The sequence below is a fragment of the Talpa europaea genome (assembly GCF_964194135.1).
Source record: "Talpa europaea genome assembly, chromosome: 3".
In the NCBI taxonomy this organism is placed as follows: Eukaryota; Metazoa; Chordata; class Mammalia; order Eulipotyphla; family Talpidae; genus Talpa; species Talpa europaea.
The window spans coordinates 144,643,319-144,664,814 of NC_140069.1; the positions used below are offsets into that span (position 1 = coordinate 144,643,319).

At 54.1% G+C, this 21,496-nt stretch overlaps 1 protein-coding gene across 1 annotated transcript in view; it reads right to left on the reverse strand.

Annotated features, from left to right (window-relative positions):
• Positions 1 to 15,184: 15,184 nt before the first annotated feature.
• TPK1 (thiamin pyrophosphokinase 1) overlaps positions 15,185 to 21,496 on the reverse strand; it is a gene marked incomplete at both ends in the record, with an annotated part of 238,293 nt that continues 231,981 nt past the window's right edge. The window contains one exon of the mRNA XM_084230699.1: positions 15,185 to 15,303. Coding sequence (XP_084086825.1) covers positions 15,185 to 15,303 — 119 coding nt within the window. The remainder of the gene's footprint in view (positions 15,304 to 21,496) is intronic.

The window sequence follows — 21,496 nt, forward strand, 5'->3', positions numbered from 1 at the left end:
GCTGCCCCTCGCAGCCCTGGGGTCTGACCTCCTGTCCTCTCCGAGTGTCCTTGCCGTCCACCCCAGGGCTGTGGACCACTTGGCTTTATCAGCCGGAGACGACGCCCCTTTATTTCTGGTGAAGTTTGCTTCAAAGCCCAGCCTGAAGACCCCCCTCCACGGGAGGCCTCTCAGCTTGACAGCCGTCTGTCCACGGGACCAGGTGCACCTGGAGAGCCTCCCGCAGCAGAGGCTGACCTGGCCGGGCCCGTCCGGCCTCCCCTGGTGGTCAGCTCCCGGGTGCTGTTGCACATCTGCTCCCGCCCGCGCCTTGTTCTTGCTGCGCCAATATCCATGCACCTCTCGCAGCAAGCCTGGAAGGGCCTAGCGCTAGCCCCGTGGAAGGAACTGGCGAGAGCCTGTTGGCGCAGATCAGGAAGCTGGCAAGTGGCACACCCAGGACTTGAACCCGGCGCGTCTGGTTCCCTCCTGGCCACTGGGCTCTGCATTTGCTTGTGTATTCTCGCCTCGAAAGACCCTCAGGTGCTTGGCAGGTTGATTTGCTTGTGGGGGGGTCAATACTGAAGGCTGCTTGTCCCAGCCAGGCCTGAAAGTGGCTGCCGCGGGAGCTCTGGGGACGGCCCCAGTCTGCTCCGAGCCGAGCAGTGGTGTGAGCACCGCCCCGTGGTGGTGTGAGTCTGCCCTTGGTGTGAGCCCGGGCCGACTCGAGGCAGGCGTGCGGCTGCTTGCAGTGCGGACGCCCTGGTGGGCCGGGGCATGCGGGAAGGGCTATGTTGGGGAGCTGACAGGGCCAGCGCCGCCAGCTGCCACTTCCCTTGAGACTTGCTCGTGTTTCCAGAAACTGGGTGCGTGGGGTGCCCTGGGGGGCTTGGGGTCAGACACCTGGAAAGGCTGAGGTGCTGACAGGATGGCCACAGCAGGTCTGAGACCAAATTGACCAGAATCCTGGGCGCCATAAATGGGAACTCTTGGGGCGTCAAGTCCTGCACCCCATGGCCGCGTGAAGTCAACTGTGCACAAAGCCGCCAGTTAAAGGAGCTGTGCGGTGACCTCTGGCCCCTGCTCAGAGGTGCTCTGCCTGCTGGCCAGCACGGTGGGCACCCAGCCCTGGGGAGGTGTCTCAGCCCGGACGCTTCTGTTAGACTTCCTGCTCCGCTTCCGCGGGGGCTCACAGCTTTGGCCAGTGGAGCTCCACATAGCGATTATTCAGTCTTTGCCTTATGAAGCTGCCTTGGTACAAATAGCACAGGTTTTTCCTCTTTCCAGTGAGCCAGAGGTTAGGATAAGGGGGCTGCCTCCCTCCCCACTGACAGCCTTTATTTATTTATGCATACAAGAACTGGGGTACAGGCCAGAGGTGTGGAGGGTGAGAGGATTCCCCAGAGATAGAGTGGGGAGCAGAACAGGTGGATACACTGAAATCCACTGCTGAGGGGAGCAGCGGGTGAGACAGGAGAGGTCTGCTGCGCCATGTGGGTTTCTCCCTGGCCGGCCGGGGATCGAACTTGTGCTGCAGAGGCTGCAGACAGCTTCGTAGGTTGCGTCTTAACCCCTTGTGCCACCAGGGAGGCCCTGACAGCCTTTTTTATTAAGAGAATTTGACAATTTTCTTTTGTGTTGTATTTTATATATTGATGTGGCTTTATGTCTTTTCTCACCTTGAAATTCTCTTTGTAGATTTTAATTTAAAAGCAGAAGAGGGAGGTCTCCACTTCCTTGATTCTCTGGCCTTAGAGCTAGGGACAGTGGTGGTAAATCACTGCAGGCAAACAGGTGAAAAAGACCCATTTGTTCAGGGGTGGGGGGTGGAGAATTACATCATAAATCTCACCTGAGACTTAGAAGGTGGTGAAACAGCAAGAGACGCCTGAGTGAGTTCTCTTCCTGACCTGGAGCAAGGAACAGCCTTGCCTTGTGTGAGCCCACAGTCACTGCCCCCCGTTTCTGTAGGTCCTCATGCCGCCCTTGCTGGCCAGACCAGGAGGCCAGCAGAGCAGCCAGGAGCCCATTGGGAGAGCGGATGATGCTGGGCACTGACCCTACATGGCCAGGCTAAGCACCGTGGCATCGACGAATGTAAGGCCACACATTACAAGTGAGAAATGTACCCTGTTTTCGATGTCAAATTTTGACTGTCATTTTAAGGGCTTTTCTGAGGTTTGGGGCTTTCTTTTTTTAAGATTTATTTATGCATACAAGAACTGGGGTAAGGCCAGAGGTGCAGGGGGTGAGAGGATTCACCAGAGACAGAGTGGGGAGCAGAACAGGTGGATCCACTGAAATACACTGCTGAGGGGAGCAGCAGGGAGACAGGAGAGGTCGGCTGTGCCCTAGGTGTCACCTCCCTGGCCGGGGATCGAACTCGTGCTGCAGTGGCTGCCGACAGCTTCATAGTGCTGAGACTTAACCCCTTGCACCACCAGGGAGGCCCAGGGTTGGGGCTTTTGACAATAGAGGGCCCTGGGTGCCTGTCGTCTGCCTTGAGGCCCCACAGGACATCTGTGAGCACCCCCTGCCCTGGCCCATCCCCCCTCCTCCTGTTCCAGAAGAAAGTCCTCCCTGCTGTCTGCTTCTCAAGTCCTGCTTGCTCCCCCTCAAACCTTGTTCTTAGACTCACTTAGCAGCAGCCAGGACTCAGCTTTCCCGGCCACACAAGCAGGACATTGAGTCCCAGATCAGGAGGGGGCTCTGCTGCCCCTTGACCGTGTGCCTCAGTTGCTGGGTTGTCTCAGCAGGAGGAGCGAGGTGAGGGCTCTGAAGTGCTGACCTGGCCATGCTGGGAGGGGGCTTGCCTGCAAGAAGGAGGGTCCCTCCCCCTCAGTGTGTGCATGTTTGTCATTGGAACGGTGATGCCCTGTCTCACTGAGACATCACCTTCCAGGGGGCTTAGGAAGCTCTGTGAGAGGGTGTTGTGTGGATGTGGGGGTGCGAGATGAACTCCCCAGGAGGGGCCTCCAGGCCTGGCTGGGAACAGGAACGGCACCTCCTGTGTCTGAAGGGATAACATGGGCCTAGACAATACACTGCCCCAAAGCGTCTCTGGCCTAAACATTAGTTTCCCCTTTTCAGTGGACTGGGCCCGGAAAGCCCAGAATCAGATTCACTTGATTCAAGTGTTATCATCTCTTCTACAAATAAAAGTCTGTAAAGAAGTTGAAAGAGTCCCTGCAAAGGCATTTAAGGTGAAAAAGCCCAGTTCTTAGGCTCTGTGAATAGTTCTAGTTTTTTGCTATCACTGTGGAATAGACCAGGGCGCCCCAGAATTTTGTTAGCGGGGCTGTCCTGTAACTGCTGCCCAGGACAGTGGCCACGAGCTGTATGTGGTGGTCACACTTAAATGAAGTTCCTCAGTCACAGTAGCCACATCTCAAGAGCTGGTCAGACACATATGGCCAGTGGCTACCACATTGGAAGATTCTAGAATCCATGGAGGCTTTGGATGGGCGATGTCTTTGGTGGGAAGTTGGGGCTATTCTCAACTTTTGTTCTCACTCTGCTTGGCTACAAGAGGCTGCTGCATGGCCAGTGCTCAGGGGACTCAAGGTCGCGTTCTAATCTGCCAGCAGGAACGTGACGGGCATGCGAGTGTGGGAGCGAGGGCCAGGAGGGAGCAGAGCACTGTTTGCTGGTTCCTATTTAAAGTTTCCTCACATCAGACAGGGTGTAGCCACTCAGATCTTATTTAAATCATTGTTTAAAAACTTCACATGGGCCTCCCTGGTCATGCAAGGGGTTAAAGACAGTGCTATCTAGCTATCACCAGCCACTGCGCATGAGTTCAATCCCCGGCCAGGGAGCTACCCACATGGCACAGCAGACTCTCCTGTCTTGCCCGCTGCTCCCTTAGCAGTGTATTTCAGTAGATCCACATGTTCTGCTCCCCACTCTGTCTTGGGTGAATCCTCTCACCCCCCCTCACCTCTGACGTACACCCCAGCTCTTATATGCATAAATAAATAAAAATAAATCTTAAAAAATTGACAGTAAGCTCAATATGATAATGTTTATGTAAATTTTGTGGGGTTTGTGCTTGTTTTTTAATCGAGGTAACATTAGAGGTGTAGGGCCCCCCCTCAGGTATCATTGCCACGCCCACCACCCAAACACTCAGGGGTCCTCCTGCACAGGCCTCGGCTCTCCGCCCCACTGTGTCCTCAGCACTCAGAGAACATTTAACAAACACAGTTGAACTGTGTTTGACTTTAATCAGCTAAATTTACCTGTGCCCACCCTCATCCCTGGTTCTGTGCCTACCTGATGAGATCAGCTGTCTCGGGGAGCGGCCATCTCTACTCTCATGAAGGGTGGGAACCGTGGCTGAGCCTCCCCCGCCCCCCATATCACACACAGTCACACACGCACCACAGCGGCGCAGCTGTGTGCTCTGTGCCTGCCCTCCCGGGAGGTCTGGGCAAGGCTCGGGGAGCAGGGAGCTGAGCCCCCAACCTTTGCTTAAAAGGAGAAGCAAATGGGTGAGGAAGCACCTGGGTGTTGCACAGACTCACTTTCCTGCCTTTGCCTGTATCGAACCAGGGGTTGTCTGGTCACCCATCAGTTGTTCACACAGTGACCTCTGGCTCCTGGCATTTCTGTGGTTTGCCCAGGGGGAGGCGAGAGGAGAGGCCTATAGTGTGGATTTATTCGAGGATTAGGGCATTTCCTGCTATTGTTTTTCTCTCCTTCTGTCCACGAGTCCTTGTTCCTGCAACAGACCTGACCTTCACGCAGCCAAGGACCAGGTACATGCAGCCGACAGCCCGACAGGGCTCGCTGAACCGGTGCCTAGGATTTCACTGGACGCCTCGAGTGAGCCGCCTCGGGGCTCCGCTCTGGCTTCCCGACATCCCGGCTACATGAAGGCGATCGGGGACTTGGGCCCAGGTCTGACTGTGCGGTCATAGCTGCCTCGGGATGCCGTTCAACCTCTGGCATCCTGGCCACTCCCCGCTCCCTCGGGGTCTCCATTAGATAATCCTCGTTGACGTGGTGGGCTTCTTAAGCTGCGGATATGATGTGACTCTTTCTCTGACCGGTTGGCCAAGATATGAGTGGACCATCGGCACATACAATGTGTGTGTGTGCACACGTAGCCCTATACACACACACGCTGTGCAGCTGACCCTGGAACTCCGTGGGGGCAGCTGAACTGAACAACTGTGCAGTTGAAAGCACATGTGTGACTGACCGTCCGCCCACCACACGCAGCTCTGCACCTGACTCGCTGACGTCTGTGCTTGCTCGAGTCTGCATGTGGGGCCCACGTGGCCGATAAGTGGACCCGTGTAGTTCAAACTTGTGTTGTTCAAGGGCTGAGTGTATATACACGTGTGCATCTGTGTGCGGATACTTAGATGCTCGTTACGCGCTGCATGTCTGTGTCTATGTGCTATATGTTTTATATGTATCTTGTGTGCGTGTGTGAATATTTACCTGCAGTTCTGGTAAGACGTGGTTAACCCCAGCGAGCTGTCATGACCCCACTGTGTGTGTGGATGCCTAGAAAAAGGCTCTGGAATAGTTTGCTTGTCTTGGGGGAACCAGGGGCCGACATGCACACCTGTGTTTGTGGCGTGAGTGTGGCCTGCAGGTGTGTTCGTAGAGTCCTGTCTGCACATGGGGTTTCTCATGGATCAAATCAGCCTCAAGCAGCAGAGTCACGTCTCCTCAGGCTTTTTGCAGCTGAGCTGGTACTGACACCCAGCTCTGGGGAACACGTTTGGGGCCAGCGGGAGCTGGACTAGCATCCTGCCAGCTCACTCCAGAAGTGAGGTCTCCTGGATGCTGCCCCCTCACCCAGCAGAGCAGATGGAGCAAATCTGGACAGGAAAGACCCTCACTTCTCTGAGGGTCTCACCTCCCTGAGGGTCTCACCTCCCTGAGGGTCTTCCCTGAGGCTGTGTGAGGACAGCCCTGTAAGTGGGGAGTGTATAAAAAGTGAGGTGCAAAGGCAAGCAAGGTCCATGTTGACAAGGTCAGGCACCTGCCTGTCATCCTCAGGGACCTCCTCCTTCATCATGTCCACAAAGACCAGGCAAGCCATGGGACAATGACCTGTTTGCTTGGTTTTCTGGAACCCTCCAGAAGGTGGGAAAGACACCTTGACATCATAGAATGACTGATTTCCTATGTCAGAACCAAGTTGCAGCCCTCCCTGGATTTTCTGGGCACCTTTCCCGCACTGCTGGCTGCACCCTCCGGGACAGCTTCCCCTGGCACCCGGGCCCTCGCTCTCCCCGGGTGACGGCTGGGGCCTGTGGGTCCGGTCCAGCCGAGTGTGGACACAGATGCTGCCCTGCCTGGCACAGGCCGCGGCGACCTCAGCGAAGCGCCCAGATTGGGCCTCCCCCGCTGCCTGGCCAGCCCAGGGGCAGCAAAAGGGCCAGAAGGGGGTCAGAGGAGAAGAAGTCCCTGGTGTGAGGCCTTGCGCGAGCAGAGGCTCAGAGGGCAGGAGATGCTGGTGTGGCTGGAGCGTGGTGAGCAGACAGGGGAGAGCAGAGATGCGGGCGGCCTGGGCCCTTGGCCTGAGAGCAGCGGTCAGCCGTGGCGGGGGTGCGTGGGCTTGCGCCGCAGCAAGGCCCTGGCTTCCGTGGAGACGTGACTGGCGGGGCCGAGAAAGGGTGACGAGGGAGGAGGTGAGCGGGGGTGCGTGGGGGCAGCGGGCCCTGGCTGGGCCCCTAACTTTGGGCGATTCATCGAAGCCTCCTCGAGGTGCCATGTTCGCACCCCGGTGCTGGAGTGGAGACTGCCTGATTCCATTTTCCTTTTGGATTCTCATCAGAGCACAGTGCGTGCTGAACCCGAGGGCTCAGGAGCACTGTTTGGAGGGAGGGGAGGGGTGTGTGGCCTCGGGGGTCAGCGGCCCCCGCTGCGTCCTTGCTGACCCAGGCCCCGGCTTTCCTCACCAGTGCCGAGGGGTGGTTTACCTGGAGGAGAGAGGCCGACCGTGAAACCCCCTCCCCACTGGGCAAGGAGGGGCCGGAGCTGCTTCTGGGGGACGGAAATGCCCACCGGGGAGGCGTGGGCCAGCGCGCGGTGGTGGGTGAAGCAGGCCCCTGCACGCTGTGGCTAGTGACCTGCAGGAGGGGATGTTCTGCAGCGGAAACAGCTGATGGGTTGGAAATGCAATTCGAACCTGGTCTTTTGGGGGAGGTTATTTCATAGTCGACTCATTTAGCAAGCCGTTTTTAAGGGGTGCTAATTAAAAATGGCCTGAGGTCAGTCCTCGGCTGGCAGAAGTGCAGAAAAGTGGGCACGGGACCGTTTCAGGCCAGCTGACGACTGAAGAAAGTCCAAGACTCCGTGGCCGTGCAGGGTTTTTATTTTTATTTTTATTTTTATTTTTAATGGGGCTATTTCCATTTAATGGGGCTATTTCCATTTGAAGCAAACATTTTTATTCAGGGGAGGAGTCGCTGCAAGCCTAGACTGACATGGTGTCTTGGATTATTTTGTTGATCATTTAATTGCAGCGAGGCACTGGGCAAAGCCTTTTGCACACACTGGACCGAGGGTCTGTGGTGTGTGATCTGTAGGGCACGTCCCTGGCGCCCTGAACCCAAGCTCGTGACCGTGTGCTCCATGTGCCTTTCAGCAATCTGGTGGTTTAGTTGCTGTGAAGGCGGTGGGTGCAATTCTGGATGTTTTTCCACTTCTAGAATTCTCTGACATGAGCTGTCACCTGGGCGTCTCCAGGAGTGCTTGGCTGTAAGCCCTGCGGGGCACACACCCCGTTTGCCTCCTGCTGGCTCGGGTCACAGCCACGGCTCGGGGTCAGTTCTCAGCAGGCACCCGTGGGCTGCAGGCCTCTGCCTGTGCCAGGCGCTGAATAAAACCAAGATCATTGTCATTTTAGCCGCTGCATTCTAGCAGGAGGGAGCCAGACAGCTTAATAAATGCGTAAAGTAGACGGTCCGCTAGGAAATGAGTTCTTTGAAAAAAAAAAAAATTTCAGCAAAGTGACCAGGGTTGAGAGAGCCAGGGTTGGGGTGGGAGAAGCTGGGATGTGAGCGTCTCTTGGCTAAGTCGGTGCTCCGGCTGGGCCTGGCCTGGAAGGTGAGCCGGACACAGCGGCCGGGGCAGGCCAGCAGCTGTGGGCATCTGTCCCTGGCCTGTCTGTGCTTCCGCTCACGAGTGCCTTTGAGGATCATCTTCCTGCCTCCCTGAGTCCCTCTGGGCCCGTTCGTGGGAATGCCCTGGTGGTGTCTTTATTAAAATGTAAAGATGTATTATTTTTTAACCTGTAGGGAAGTGCACATTTTATTGTATCTTTTTATCTTATTTTTTAAAAAGATTTATTTTTATTTATGCACACAAGAGCTGGGGTGCAGGCCAGAGGTGTGGGGTGCTGAGAGAATTCACCAGAGACAGAGTGGGGAGCAGAATAGACAGATCTACTGAAATACACTGCTGAGGGGAGCACCTGCTCAGGAGAGGTCTGCTGCGCCACGTGGGTAGCTCCTTGGCCGGGGATTGAACTCATGGGGCAGTGGCTGGTGAGAGCTTGATAGAGCTGAGACTTTAACCCCCATGCCACCAGGGAGGCCCCAGAATGTGAACCTTTTGAATTGAATGGCGCATTTCTATTTCAAAGCCCGAAGTTTTGTCACACGTCTGTGTTTCCTGCTTTGCTGGAAGCTGACTCGTTGCAACCAGACAGCACAGAACTAGTCAGTCTCCTGCTGGGTCTCGGGGACGCGCCTCTGGCCAGGAGATGCCTGTTCCTCTGCTGATGTTCCTCTGCAGGCGTCGGTGTTCCGCCTGGGGCCTGAGGCTCAGCGCAGTCGCAGCACGTTCCATGAGGCTGCGAGGACGTGCGTGTGAGAAATTCCCCGGGGGAGGTGGCTGTGGCTGCTCGTGGCTCAGCCACATGCACCTGGAAAGGCCTGTGTCGCCCACCAGCTCCTGCTGGACAGTCTTGGATGTCCTGGGCTGTCCTCAGTGTGGAGTCTGGGGCGAAACTTAGGGGTCGGATCGCTGGGTTGTTAGTCTTGTGCTGGGTGGAAGCTGCCCCCCCACAGGGAGCTTGCAGGGCCCTGGTGAGCCCACCCCGTGGCTGCTGGTGGCCGGGTGGGGGCGATGCTGCTTCTCTGGGGATGCAGGAGGCCGGCATGTTCCTCGTGGAGACTTCGTAACGGGGCTTTTGTGCACCCTCGTCCTTCAGCGTCCGTCCATCCGTCCCGCCCCTGTGACTAATATTTCCTTGATGCTGTGCTGTGGGGTTTAGCTCCTGCCAGTCACCACTGCAGCCCAGAGGAAGGTCCTTAAAATTTAGGACCAACTCTCCTTTTTGTGGAAAACTTGCTTTCATCCTTAAAAATCTCTATTCTAGCTCCAGTTAGCCTTAAAGAGAACCTATTGGCTTCTTCGTGATTTACTCGGTGACGTTCTCCTGAAACCCGCTCAGTGCCACGGGCTCACCAATACTGAGACCCAGCGTGTGGCTCGACTCCTTGCAATGGAATTGAATAAAAACTTGGATTAAAAGGTCAACTTTAAAATATGCATCATAAATTCACTATAACCTACCCCAACAACTTCCTGCCGCATTTCTCATCCTATTCACGTGGGTGCCCTGAATTTTAAGGCGTGTGTATGTGAACGGACAGCCTGGGTGGGCCTGAGGCCTGGACCATTTTTTTTTTCGTGAATAGGGAATGAGAGGTAGAATGAAAAGTCTTCCTGAAATTAGTGAAGCTGATATAGTAGAGAACTGATGGACAGTTAATAATTCCTAGATTCCAAAAAGGTCCGCCCTCTGTATTGCTCTGAGAAGGCCTCAACGCTGTGGTCTTCGTCTAGTCGGTCCCATAGTTGTGTGTGGAAAGCCTGTTTTGAGATGATGACTCTTCAGATTTTATAACAGACGGTAATGAAATTATTGGGGCTATCTGGAGGGTGTCGGGGACAAGTCTGGGGTCTCTGTGGTGTTGCATAGGAAGCCTCTCCAGGCAGTCTGCAGAGAGCTGAGTAACTGTGTTAATGAGTCACATGAAGATAAGCTTTTCGGATAAGAAGTGCTTCTTAAATCAAAACCATTTTGCAGCTATAAGGATTTTTTAGAAGCTTCCAGTGTCATTTCTTCGTTAATCGAGAGCAGTGAATCAAAAGCACCAGTGACAAGATTTCAGTGTGGTTAATTTGGGTGGAGGTAACACACCATCGATCGTTATGGCTTCAGACTTAGGACCAATTTCATATCGAGGTTAAAGGTTTAATGACGGAACCAGAAGATGTGGAACAGGAAAAGATCAGACTTGAGTGCATGGTCTGGAGGGATCTCAGCTTCAGGTATTCCTGGCTGCAGTGTCCTTCAGCTCGCAGGGTCAAGGTCATTCCTTGAGCCTCCAAAGGCTGGAAATAGGTCCAGCTACAGGATTTCCAGCTTTGGGAAGAAATGTCTTTGCTCTTGCTTTTCCATTTTCCCTCGTGTCAGGCCCGTCAGATGTGCACTTCATGTTATGGGGATCTTGATTCTTTCAGGCCGTCCGGCCGCCCAGACCCGTCTTTGGCTGTGCCTTTCCCTGTCTGCTCCCACCAACTTAGTGTCTGGGCCTCTGGCGTTCCCTTGTGCCTGGCTGAGTCCTGCACTGGAAGGTGACTTCAAGCCCAGCCTTGACCTTGTGGACAGTGTCTCCTCCTTCCGATAAGGGAGGGGACATAACCCCGTCTGTCCAGTCTAGCGCTAGGGCATTTGTATTAGGGGCCAAGCAACCTATTCCGGGGAAGCTTTAACCCATCAGCTTAGGTCTTAGGGGTCAAGGGAGGAGACGCGCCTTAGTTTTCAGGCACTGGAGGCCGTGCTGTCATCTCCTGGCCCAGGCAGCAGCGGGAGGGGAGGCCCGCGTATTTTCTGACAGGCAGGAACTTTATTTGTGCCCCTGGGCGAGGGTCACTGACCCTCCCCACAGGGGTCCGAGAAGTCTCCCCCTTTGGGGGAGAAGGGTAAGCTTTTACAGGGCAGGGTCTGGCCTTGGAGAGAGGTGGAGAATGTGGAGTCGAAGTTGCTTTTCAAAGTTGTTTTTCTCTCAGAACTGGTGTTCTTTCATTGCTGCTCATCAGGCTGGCTCTAGCCCGTCTGTCTCCGGGATGCAGGTGGCAGCAGTTTCAAGTTCCCCTTTCCTGCCCCATCCCTGCCCCGGCCTCGACCTTACAAAACTCAGCGAAGCTGTTCGGATTCCGCTCTCTGCTTGGGTCCTGCAGAATTTTTTGCTCAGTTATACGTTTGCTCAGTTATACGTTTATTTTTTGCTCAGTTATACGTTCCAAAACATAACTGGCTATTAAATATTCTTTAGGTTTTAAACATTTTTTAAAAAGATTTATTTATTTATGCATCCAAGAGGTGGGGTACAGGCCAGAGATGCTGGGGGTGAGAGGATTCACCAGAGACAGAGTGGGGAACAGAACAGGCAGACTGACTGAAATACACTGCTGAGGGAGCAATGGGTGAGACAGGAGAGGTCTGCTGCACCATGTGGGTAGCTTCATGCTGCAGAGGCTGCAGATTGCTTCATAGTGCTGTGCTTAACCCCTTGCGCCACCAGGGAGGCCCAGTTTTAAACATTTTTTAAAAGAAATGTTTAAGGGATGACGGGTGATCACACTTCTATCAATTCCGTTTACTGTCAGCTACAGCCCACCTCTGGCTCGCACAGACCGTGTGTCCGAGACGACTCGCTTCCGGGGAGCAGCGCTGGGTCTGGAGTGAGAAGTTTCTTATATTTTAAGTCTGAGTGATCTCGGGCCTGGTTTATGCTTCTCAAGACACAGACAGGGGTGGTGTTCATTTTTCTTTTGCTGGAGACAGGCCCTGCTTCCAGTGCTGGAATTTCGCCCCCGGGGACGTGTCCTCAGCTGTCCACTCACCATTCCGTGTGGGGGGCAGCAGCGTGGCTGTCTGGGGCATGGGGTGAGCGCGCACACATGCTGGCTCCAGCCGCGGCAGTTGATCACGGCTGCCTGGAGAGCTGTTTGGAGGTGAGGCTCAGTCTGGGCTCATCAGGAAACTAGGGTTACTAGGATCGATAAGTGCAGTCCGCTGGGCAGGGAGGGGCTGACTCGTCGTGTGTGCCGACGACTCTCCGCCCCGTCTACACTGCCTCCCTGACCTTGAGGCTTCACTTTTATAAGGACCATGTATTTCACTCTGAATAGAATGTTCTAGCCGCAAATAATCTCGTGTCCCACCCCCATTCCTGATGAGGTGACACTGAATCTATTACTCCCCAACAGGGTCACACTGGTCGGCTGCCGATGGCGGGTTATTCCAGGAGAACAAAAACTATTACTAAATGGTAAAGAGAGAGTGGGGAATTGTACTTGCACTGTTCTGGACTTGGAAAAAGTGTGTGCTCAACGCACAACTCTTGCATTCACACTCACACACACTTGCTCACTCACACTCACATACATTTAAAAAAGCTCCTTTATGTCTTTCCCCTTTGGTGTTTTTTTCAAGCTAAAATTGATCTGTGTATTTTTCACCTTTTAAAGTATTATTAGTGCACGCTGCACATCTCTCTGTGTGTGTGTGTGTCTGTGTGTGTGTGAGTGCGTGCACCAGGTCACAGGACCGGGTGTTGCTAGTGGTCACCGTCCGTCCACGCCCGTCAGAGTCACAGCCTGAAGGGAGGGAAGTCGTGGCTCCCTGCCTGGAGACGGGCAGGCATCCTCGGTCTCGGCCAAGTCCCCCGCTGCTTTATCAGGACAGCTCGGGTGAGGCTGTGGGGTGGGAAGCAAGGCCTGGTTGAGACGCCCCTCTCGTGCTGGCAGCGGGACGGCGTGTCCGCACCTTACCGGAGGGCCGGCTCGGCTGCCTCCCTGCTCCACGAGCGGTGCGGGCGCAGGCCTGGCTGGGCGTGCACTGAGGCGCGAGGACGCCGGCTCTGCCTGGTCCGTGTCCTGGGCTCTGCGCGGGCTCCGGCGCCGGGGCCTCGGGTCGCCACAGTTCCGGGACTCCAGGGCTTCGGGAGCATAGAAGCTGTAGATTTTTTTTTTTAATTGTCCTTGACCACCTTGTTTACTTTTTCACACTCTGGGGCTTCAGGGGGGTGGGCTGGGGGAGAGAGCAGAGAACAGGGAGTGTGGCGCCTGGTGCCGGAGGCGGGGCAAGCTCACGGGCTCCTTAGTCTTGAACCTGCAGACTCACCTGCATAAAAGGATGGCGGCAACTTGTTGAAAGGATGTGGAGAGGAAGCACATCAGGAGGGAAGCTGCTTTCGTCACTGTAAGGAGGCCAGGGAGGCCACCCAGCCCTCGCAGGAAGCCCCGGTGCCAAGAGCATGACACGCAGCGGTCATGGGGGTGGGGGGACCCCTCCCCTGCCCCAGGGCCTGCTAAGGTTCAGCCAACGACTGCTTTTATCATGAGCCCCGGCACTGGACTGCGCCCCTCGGTGACCTGGGCCCTTCCTGCGGGGGTGCGGGCTCCCGGGGGCGGGGTCTGGTCTAGGTCAGGCTCCCCTCAGCAGGTTCTTACAGCGGCTCCTGCTGTGAACCGAGGCAGCAGGCGGGACAGAGCTCTGTGCTCGCTGTGTGCTGAGATGGTAGAGAAAGACCTAGAACTGGCCCTTCCGCTGCGGGGCCTGCCGGCCCTTCCTCCCCGGGTCGCCTCTCCCCGCTGGAGCAGTCCTGTGTGCGTTGGGCCGTCCCTCCCACATGTACATCTCAGCCACCCCCGGGCCTTCCGTTCAAAGTCCGACAAGGTGAGCAGGTGCTGCCAGAACCCTCACTTTACAGGTGAGCCAAGGAGTCCAGAGAAGTCAGGTGTGAAGGCTGGGCCCGTGTGCCCCAGAGGGACGCTGCGGGGTCAGAGAGAGCAGCAGCCGTGGGGGCTGCTCCCGAGGAGATGGAGCTTCGTGGCTGTTACTACCCTCTGAGGAAACCTTTCTTTTGGGCTAGAAATACTGGCGACGAGACGGGTCAGGAGACCGGGGAGAAAGCGGAGCGCTTCCCTAAGAACTGACTGCAGACGTGTGCGTTGATAGTGACATATTTTTATTTGACACGTGGATTCAATCTCATTTATCTGCAAAAGTGATCAAACAACAGCCAACCGTTGAGAATCTCCTGCTGGTCAGCTGAGCCCCCCTTGGCCTTCCCCAGGGCTGACGCCCCTTGTTGTAGCACCAGGAAGGGGAGTGTCCCTCCCCTGAGCGTGGGCAGGGCGTGGCCTGCGTCCTGGTCTGTGCAGGGTGTGCGTGCAGCTGCGTGAGCAGGGCAGACAGCAAACCCTCCTACATGACGGGCGTGGAAACATGGGTCAGTGCCCCGTCTCCTGTGTGGGCTGGAGAGTCAGGCACCCCCAGTCCAGTTATTCCACTTCCCACTGAGGAAGAGGGTTCAGGGGGGCGCCACTAAGCGGTTGATCTGGGGCGAGGGCCCAGGCACCTTAGGGCAGGAGCTTCTCTCTCACCTGGGCTGTCAGGCTCACCTCCCGGTCGCCCCCAGAGGCCTGTCAGCACCGCTTCACCTGAGCCCCAGCACAGCATCTCCGTGTGGGTCGTGACGATGGTGGCATCATGTCTGTGTGTGGCTCCACCAATGCGTGGTGCTCACCAGAAGCCGGGTTGGGGTGGCTGTGCAGCAGGACCTCGCGAGTCCTCTCACCTAGAGCTCACAGTACCTGCCTGCTTTCAAGGGCAATGATCAGCTGAGTGTCTCTTGAAGGAAGGAAGGATAATCACTATCAACGATCAGAATAAGGCTGGAGCGGGCCACACCCCTCTGGCAGGATGCGTTTCCCATGCTCGGGAGCAGATTAAGATCCTGACAGACACTGGGAAGTCGCGCCTGGTGGTAGTATTTCAGGACGGGTGAGAGGTGGTCTATGTGCTGGACACCAGCGAGCCTGGCAGAACTTTCTTTGGAGTTAAAATAATTTTCTAGGAAAATGGAATGATTAGTGACATAAGAGTAACGATCAGCTCTGCAGGGGGTGTGTAGGAATGACGCACATTCGCTTTTCACCTGACTGCAAGAGCGGTTATTTGCTTTCTTAAAAACGATTCCCCCCTCCTTTACGACCCGTCATTCACAAGACAGCGCAGGTACCTAGACATGAACAGCTTTACAACCAGCGGGAGGCCCCGGGGGCTGTGATCGCTGCCAGCCCAGGGAGCCCCGTCTTGTTGAGCAGGAGCTGTTGGCGAACGACGCTGGCCAGAGGTGCGCCGGCGCGGGCCTGCCTAGGGCTTGATGGCCATGGTCCAGAGGAGTGGGCGGTCCGTCTTCACGGTCACAACCCCAGACCCGTCGTAGGCGTTGGACGTGCTGACCAGTGTCCCGAAGCCAAGGGCGTGGTTCGCTGCAAAACATAAGAAGTGGTGTTCACTGCCAGCCTCCCTCCCCGGGGCGGGCCGCTGTCAGCAGCTGCCAGGGCGCCCAGGAGCATGTGCTGGGGTGGAAGCCATGTAAAATATGGGGGCCCTCGGGGCGGGGGTTTAGTGCTGGGGTTCCTGTGACTTGCCATAACCTCTCTTCCTGGAGGTGGAAACTGGGCATTGACCACTTGGGGCTGGAGGCCGTTGTCAGTAAACTGCACGACCGTTTTTTCGTTGCCGACTGTAACACCAAAGGCCGTCTCTGAAAGCGCTGCTGACTGCCCTGCCTGGGTGCCATTTTAACTTTTCTTGATGATTCAGAATTAACATTTTACATAAGTTATTAACGCTATAAAGATGCACTTTTAACTCCAAGTATAAATGATCTGGAGCAGAAAGGTAATTACTCCAAAAAGCCTGAGATTTTGGTCATTTTGATTCTCACAAAGACCAGCCAGGGGAGGCTTGCGTTCCGCAAAGTTAACAGGTGCGTGAAGGCCAAGGCCAACTTCCAAATGTGGCGTCTTCGCGAGCCCCCTGCGCTCAGCCCTGCAGATGGGCAGGAGATGCGTGAACCTTTTAAGCTGCCTAATTATCAAAGCAAAGGCTTGGCTCTGTGACCAGAACTCACACATTTGTAAGCACAAGTGCACGTCTGTCCCCTCGCGGGGAGCTGAGGCCGGGGGGCTGACTGGGGACCCCGCGTCTTTGCTCCCTAAGGGCCGCCCCTCCCTCAGCACGACCTGAGCTCTGCACTTGTGACCTGGCTGTCGAAGTCCATGTCAACCAACGTGACTTTCCTTTCTAAAACCCAAAGAGAAAACAAAACCAAACCAGTGTTACGGCGCCCACGCTATCAGCAAGCTAGGCGCCTCCTTTTCCTTCCCGAAGCTCCTGCAGTTACAGCTTCGGAGGAGACGACGCAGCACCCCCCCACTTGCCACGAGAGGGAGCCTGTTAGCTTCCCGAGGACAGCTTGCAAAGGCAATTTAAAAATTCAGAAAGACTGACACGCAACCGGCATTCCCAGTTCACAGAGTTTATTTACTGACACCCAAGTTATTTTCCATCACGATCAGCACCTTCCCTAGTGCAGACACGAGGTCATAAAAGCGAAACTGTCCAGGAACTTGAGCGAATTTTGTGTGACTATCACCCGAACCTGTAATTCCTTGCAAGACGTGCTTGCTGCCTCAGGAATCTGAACTTTTGTGAGATGACGTTTTTAATCACTAGTAAGAGTCACATAAATTGCAGATCCAGAAACTGTTACGGGGTGGTGGGCCAGGGAGGCGGCTGTGGCAGGATTCACAGCGAAGTCGACTTGCAGAGGCCCGAGGCCTCCGCCCTGCAGCATGACGCCGGCCGTGGGCTTGCCACACACGGCCCACGCGGTGTCAGGGCTGAGTTCCTTCCTAAAATCACCACCGGATGCTGAGTGTGTCCCGGCCTGCTCCTGGCCTCTGCTGAGATGGTGACGTTCACACCTCGTGGCACTCACGTTTTGCTGCGTCTGCCGAGTCAGCCCGCTCGGCCGTGCTGCAGGAGCCCGCGTAGTTTCTTCTCGGGAGTTTTTGTGTCCACAGTCACGAGCGATACTAGCCTGAGGTTTTATCTTGTTGTGTCACTGCCTGGCTCGGGCGTCAGGGCAATGCTGGCTGCGGGCGCTGTTTGGGGAGGGCCAGATTGGGCCTAGACTGCAGGGTGGCCCGCGCCTACCTGCATTCTCTGGCCGGGACCCTGGACGACGAGGGCTGCATACGGGCTACCAGGGCGGCCTGTTGTCTGCACTGAACTCCCTGTTCACACGGGTCACAGCTCTGCCCTGAACATGGGGAGCCCCTATAAGGGGGTCGTGGGCTGGGGTATCAGTTTCCTGCTCCCCAGGTCCCCGGCCGGGTGTCTGGAGTCTGTGTGCAGTGGTGGCAAAGGTTGGGAAAACTCTTGCTGAGGAAGAAACATGCACCAAGTTCCCTGGCCTGACAGGCAGGGTCGTCCCAAAGGTGGGTCAGGCACTCACACCGCATTGCTTGTGATGACGTCCTACCGGCTTCTCTTGGAAGTTGGGGAGACAATACAGTGGGAGCTGGCACACTAGTGTGCGCCCGTTATTCAACTCTGCATGTCGGGTGTGGGCGTGGGCAGGCCATGTCTCCTGGTTTCCTGCCTGCTTCGCCTCTGCAGGCTGATTTAGTAGGCCGTGGCCCTGGGGAGCCGACTGACAGTGCAACATGTGCTTTGGGAGGTTTCTAATGCTTCTGAGCACTGAAAAGCAAGAGCAGGAAACACTTCCCCCCTCTGCACCTGTGTGTGTTCTGCTCAAGCGCTCACACAGAGGAGGCCTCCCTGGGGCAAAAAGACACGAGCTGTGAGCAGGTTAACAAGTCAGGCCCTTGTCACTATGCTGTTAGCGAGCCTTTTGAGCCTCAGTTTCTTCATATGTAAAATGCAGCTGCTCCACAGAGAGGCTGTATATAGTCCTGTAGTCAAGTTCTAGCACACAGGAAGTACTCCAGACACCTCCATCCTCTGTGCTTTATTATTCAATTAAGTAGGTTGATAAAGCAGATCAGGCTTTAATCCCCTACTTAGTGGTCTGTTAAGTGAAAAAGGAGCTGTCCTGACTGGAGCACTCAGCAAATGCCTCGGCCAGGTACTAGTTGACACCCGGCCTGGTGAAAGGAGCAAAGTTTGACCAGACCGCTGTTTGTGGGATACTCAAATTCATTTCAGATGCCACCCGCCCGACGTGTGTGAAGTCATTTATTTCGCAGTATTTATTACAGCTACTCTCTGGGCTAGGCACAGGGGCTAAAATATGAGCATCTCTGCCATCATGGTTGATACATTTTAGTGAAAGACATGCAGAATCCACCCCACTGGACAGGACAGAGGGATGGGGCAGGAGCTAACAGGATGCAGTCAGGATCGGCTGTATTTCCGCAACTCAGAGTACTAACCACTGTATGGGAGCCCATAGGATGGGCTGTATTTCCAATTGGAAGATGAACCCTTTGGTGACAGGTGAGGGGTGGGGACAGCACAGTCAGAGCCCCAATCCCTGACCAGGTTTTCTAAGAGTCTGTGGCTTGACGTACGTTATTTTGTAAAACCAAATAAATCACAGTACCCCCTCACCCCCCATACATAGTTGTCTTTTTGTGGTTTCAGCTCCCTGAAGTCAACTGTGATCTCAAAATATTACAATACAGCAAGATATTTTGAGGGGGGAGGGAGAGCCCACATCCACATAATTTCTATTACAGTATATATTGTTTTAGTTTATTGTTAAATCTTATTGTGCCTAAACACCACAGTGTATGGTGCATGCTGCATGCCCCTTTTATTTTGCTTTGCAGATACTGCACCCCAAGCCCGTTAGCTCCATTTTCCCAGCAGGCACTGACTTCATGTCTGTCACATTTCATTAAGGTGCGTCCCTTTTTAGACATGATGCTACCGCACACTTAGCAGACGGCAGGCCGGTGTGAACATAATTTCTTATGACTCACTTTTTTGGGATAGTTGTGTTATTGTGCCGTCCAGAGCAGAACCCACACTGTGTCTGAGTGGGCTTGGCACTCTCTACAGTTGCAGGAGCCCCCTGGGGGTCTCAGCGCCCATGGTTAAGGGGGTGCAACTGTATAAACAAAGACAATGCAATATTGCCAAAATGAATAAAATTGAGGGAGCAAAAGAGAAGGGAGAGAGGGAGCTTCGCCCTGGAGACGTCATGCAGAGCGGTGATGCAAAATGGCTTGTTCTTTTTTATTTTTTTTTTAAAGATTTATTTATGCATATATAGCTGGGGTACAGACCAGAGGTGTGGGGGTGGTGAGAGGAGTCACCAGAGTGGGGAGAAGAAAAGGCAGATCTACTGAAATACACTGCTGAGGGGAGCAGTGGGGAGACAGGAGAGGTCTGCTGCGCCATGTGGGTAACTCCCTGGCTGGGGATTGAACTCGTGCTGCAGTGGCTGCAGACAGCTTCACAGGTCGCGTCTTAACCCCCTGCGCCACCAGGGAGGCCCAGATGGCTCATTCTCGTGTCTTAGAATGTACAGCTATGAATCCCGGATTCACAGTCGGAGCACTCGCCATGCGCCAAGCGCTCAGGGAAGAGTGGTTCTTCATCTGCAATTTACAGATGAGGAAAAGGAACTTGGAGAGGTGAAACCTGCGGGCTATGAGAACAGTGTGAGTGGTGTGGCACATGTCAGTAAAGGAGGCTGAAAGGGAAGTGATGCTGCTCTGTCTCCCCTGAAGTGCAGAACTGAGAGCAGTTAGCGGAGTGAGACCCACCTAGTCTTAGTCTAACTAACTTAACTTAGTCTTCACTAGTCTGTTCCACAGACACATGTAAACGACCCATCGTGATGAATGTCCGGTTCCCTCACATCCTGGAACGTTCTGTGTGTGAAGTCAGGCATACTGGACATTTTTAGCTACTCCTGAGGTGTCGGGACCAACCACTGCATGCTTGGTCTCCGCCACCTACTCTGAGATGCTCGGCTTATCTGGAGTAAGAAAATATGACTTGGGTTTCGTTAGCAGAAAAAGCAAACCGCACGCCGTTAAAATCAGTTCATTGTGATTGACTCTAACTTTCTGAACTGTGGATTTTTTTAAAAGGTCTTTGCATATATATGTGAGGGAAACTATTTTAAAACTGCTAAGTTACACTGTAAAATATGAACTCTGAGACTCTGAGAAGGATTATTATTAAAATTGCTTTCTATAAATAGCATTTACCCTAACAGTTGTTCTTGAGAATTTTCAAATCTTAAATTGCCTTTTCACTCTCTTGAAGGTAAATCTCGAACTAGTCATACTTTAGAGGAGCAGAATACATGCCTTTCCTGTATTTACTGGACTCTTAAGCAGAATGAAATACATTCAGTGTTCTACAGTGGCACTGTGGAACAGAAGTGTCATGTGACTTCACATCTTAGAGTTACATTTCAGCCAGATTCAGAATGAAGTAGGCAAACTGTTATATTGACACTGTTTTTTCTTTTTAAGATTCCACATATAAGTGAGATGAGATGGTATTTGTCTTTCTCTGCTTGACATTTTTCATTGAGCATAATGGCATTCAAGGTCTTGCTGTTGCAGCTGGCAGGATTTTCTTATTTCCTTATGGCTGAGTAGTATTCCACTCATTTTCTGTATCCAGTCATTCATCTGTGGGCACACAGGTTGTTTTTGAGTCTTGTCTATTGTAATTAATGGATCAATGAACACACAGTGGTGAAGACACCTTTTTGGGGGTATTTTTGCTTGTTTGTTTTCTTTGGATAAATACCTAGAAGTGAAATTCATAAATCACTGGGTAGTTCTATTTTTAATTTTTTTTTTAAAGATTTATTTTCAGGGCCTCCCCTGGTGGCATAGGCGGTTGAGCGCTGCACTGTGAAGCTGCCCGCGGACTCAGCAGTGCCGGTTTGATCCCGGCCGGCCGGCGAGGGTCCCACATGGTGCGGCAGACCTCTCCTGTCTCCCCGCTGCTCCCCTCAGCAGTGTATTTCGTCAGTCTGCCTGTTCTGTTCCCTGCTCTGGCTCTAGTGAGTTCTCTCGCCCTCCCGCACCTCTGGCCTGTACCCCAGTTCTTGTATAAATAAATAAATCTTAAAAAAAATTATTTTTATACAAGAGCCGGGGTACAGGCCAGAGGCACCGGAGGGTGAGAGGATTCACCAGAGCCAGAGTGGGGAACAGAACAGGCAGATCGAAAGCACTGCTGAGGGGAGCAGCGGGTGAGATGGGAGAGGTCTGCAGCGCTATGTGGGATGCTCGCCAGCCGGCCGGGATCGAACCCGCGCTGCTGAAGCTGCGGACAGCTCCACAGCATGGCGCTCAACCTGCTGCGCCACCAGGGAGGCCCTCTATTTTTAATTTTTTGAGGAAACTCCACACTGTTTTCCAGAGTGGCTGCCCCAAGTTGCAGTCCCCCCAGCAGTGCCCACGGGCTCCCTGTCCTCCCCCTCCACGTGGGAATGCCTTTTTTAAATAGCCATTCTAACAGGTGTGAGGCAAAATCTCATTTTCACTTGCGTTTCCCTGATGACTAGTGATGGGCATCTGTGATTCTTCCTTAGGAAAACAATCCTCTGCCCAATTTTTAATGTCTGCTATTAAGTTGCACGGCTCTTTAATACATTACAGGCATTAACCCGTT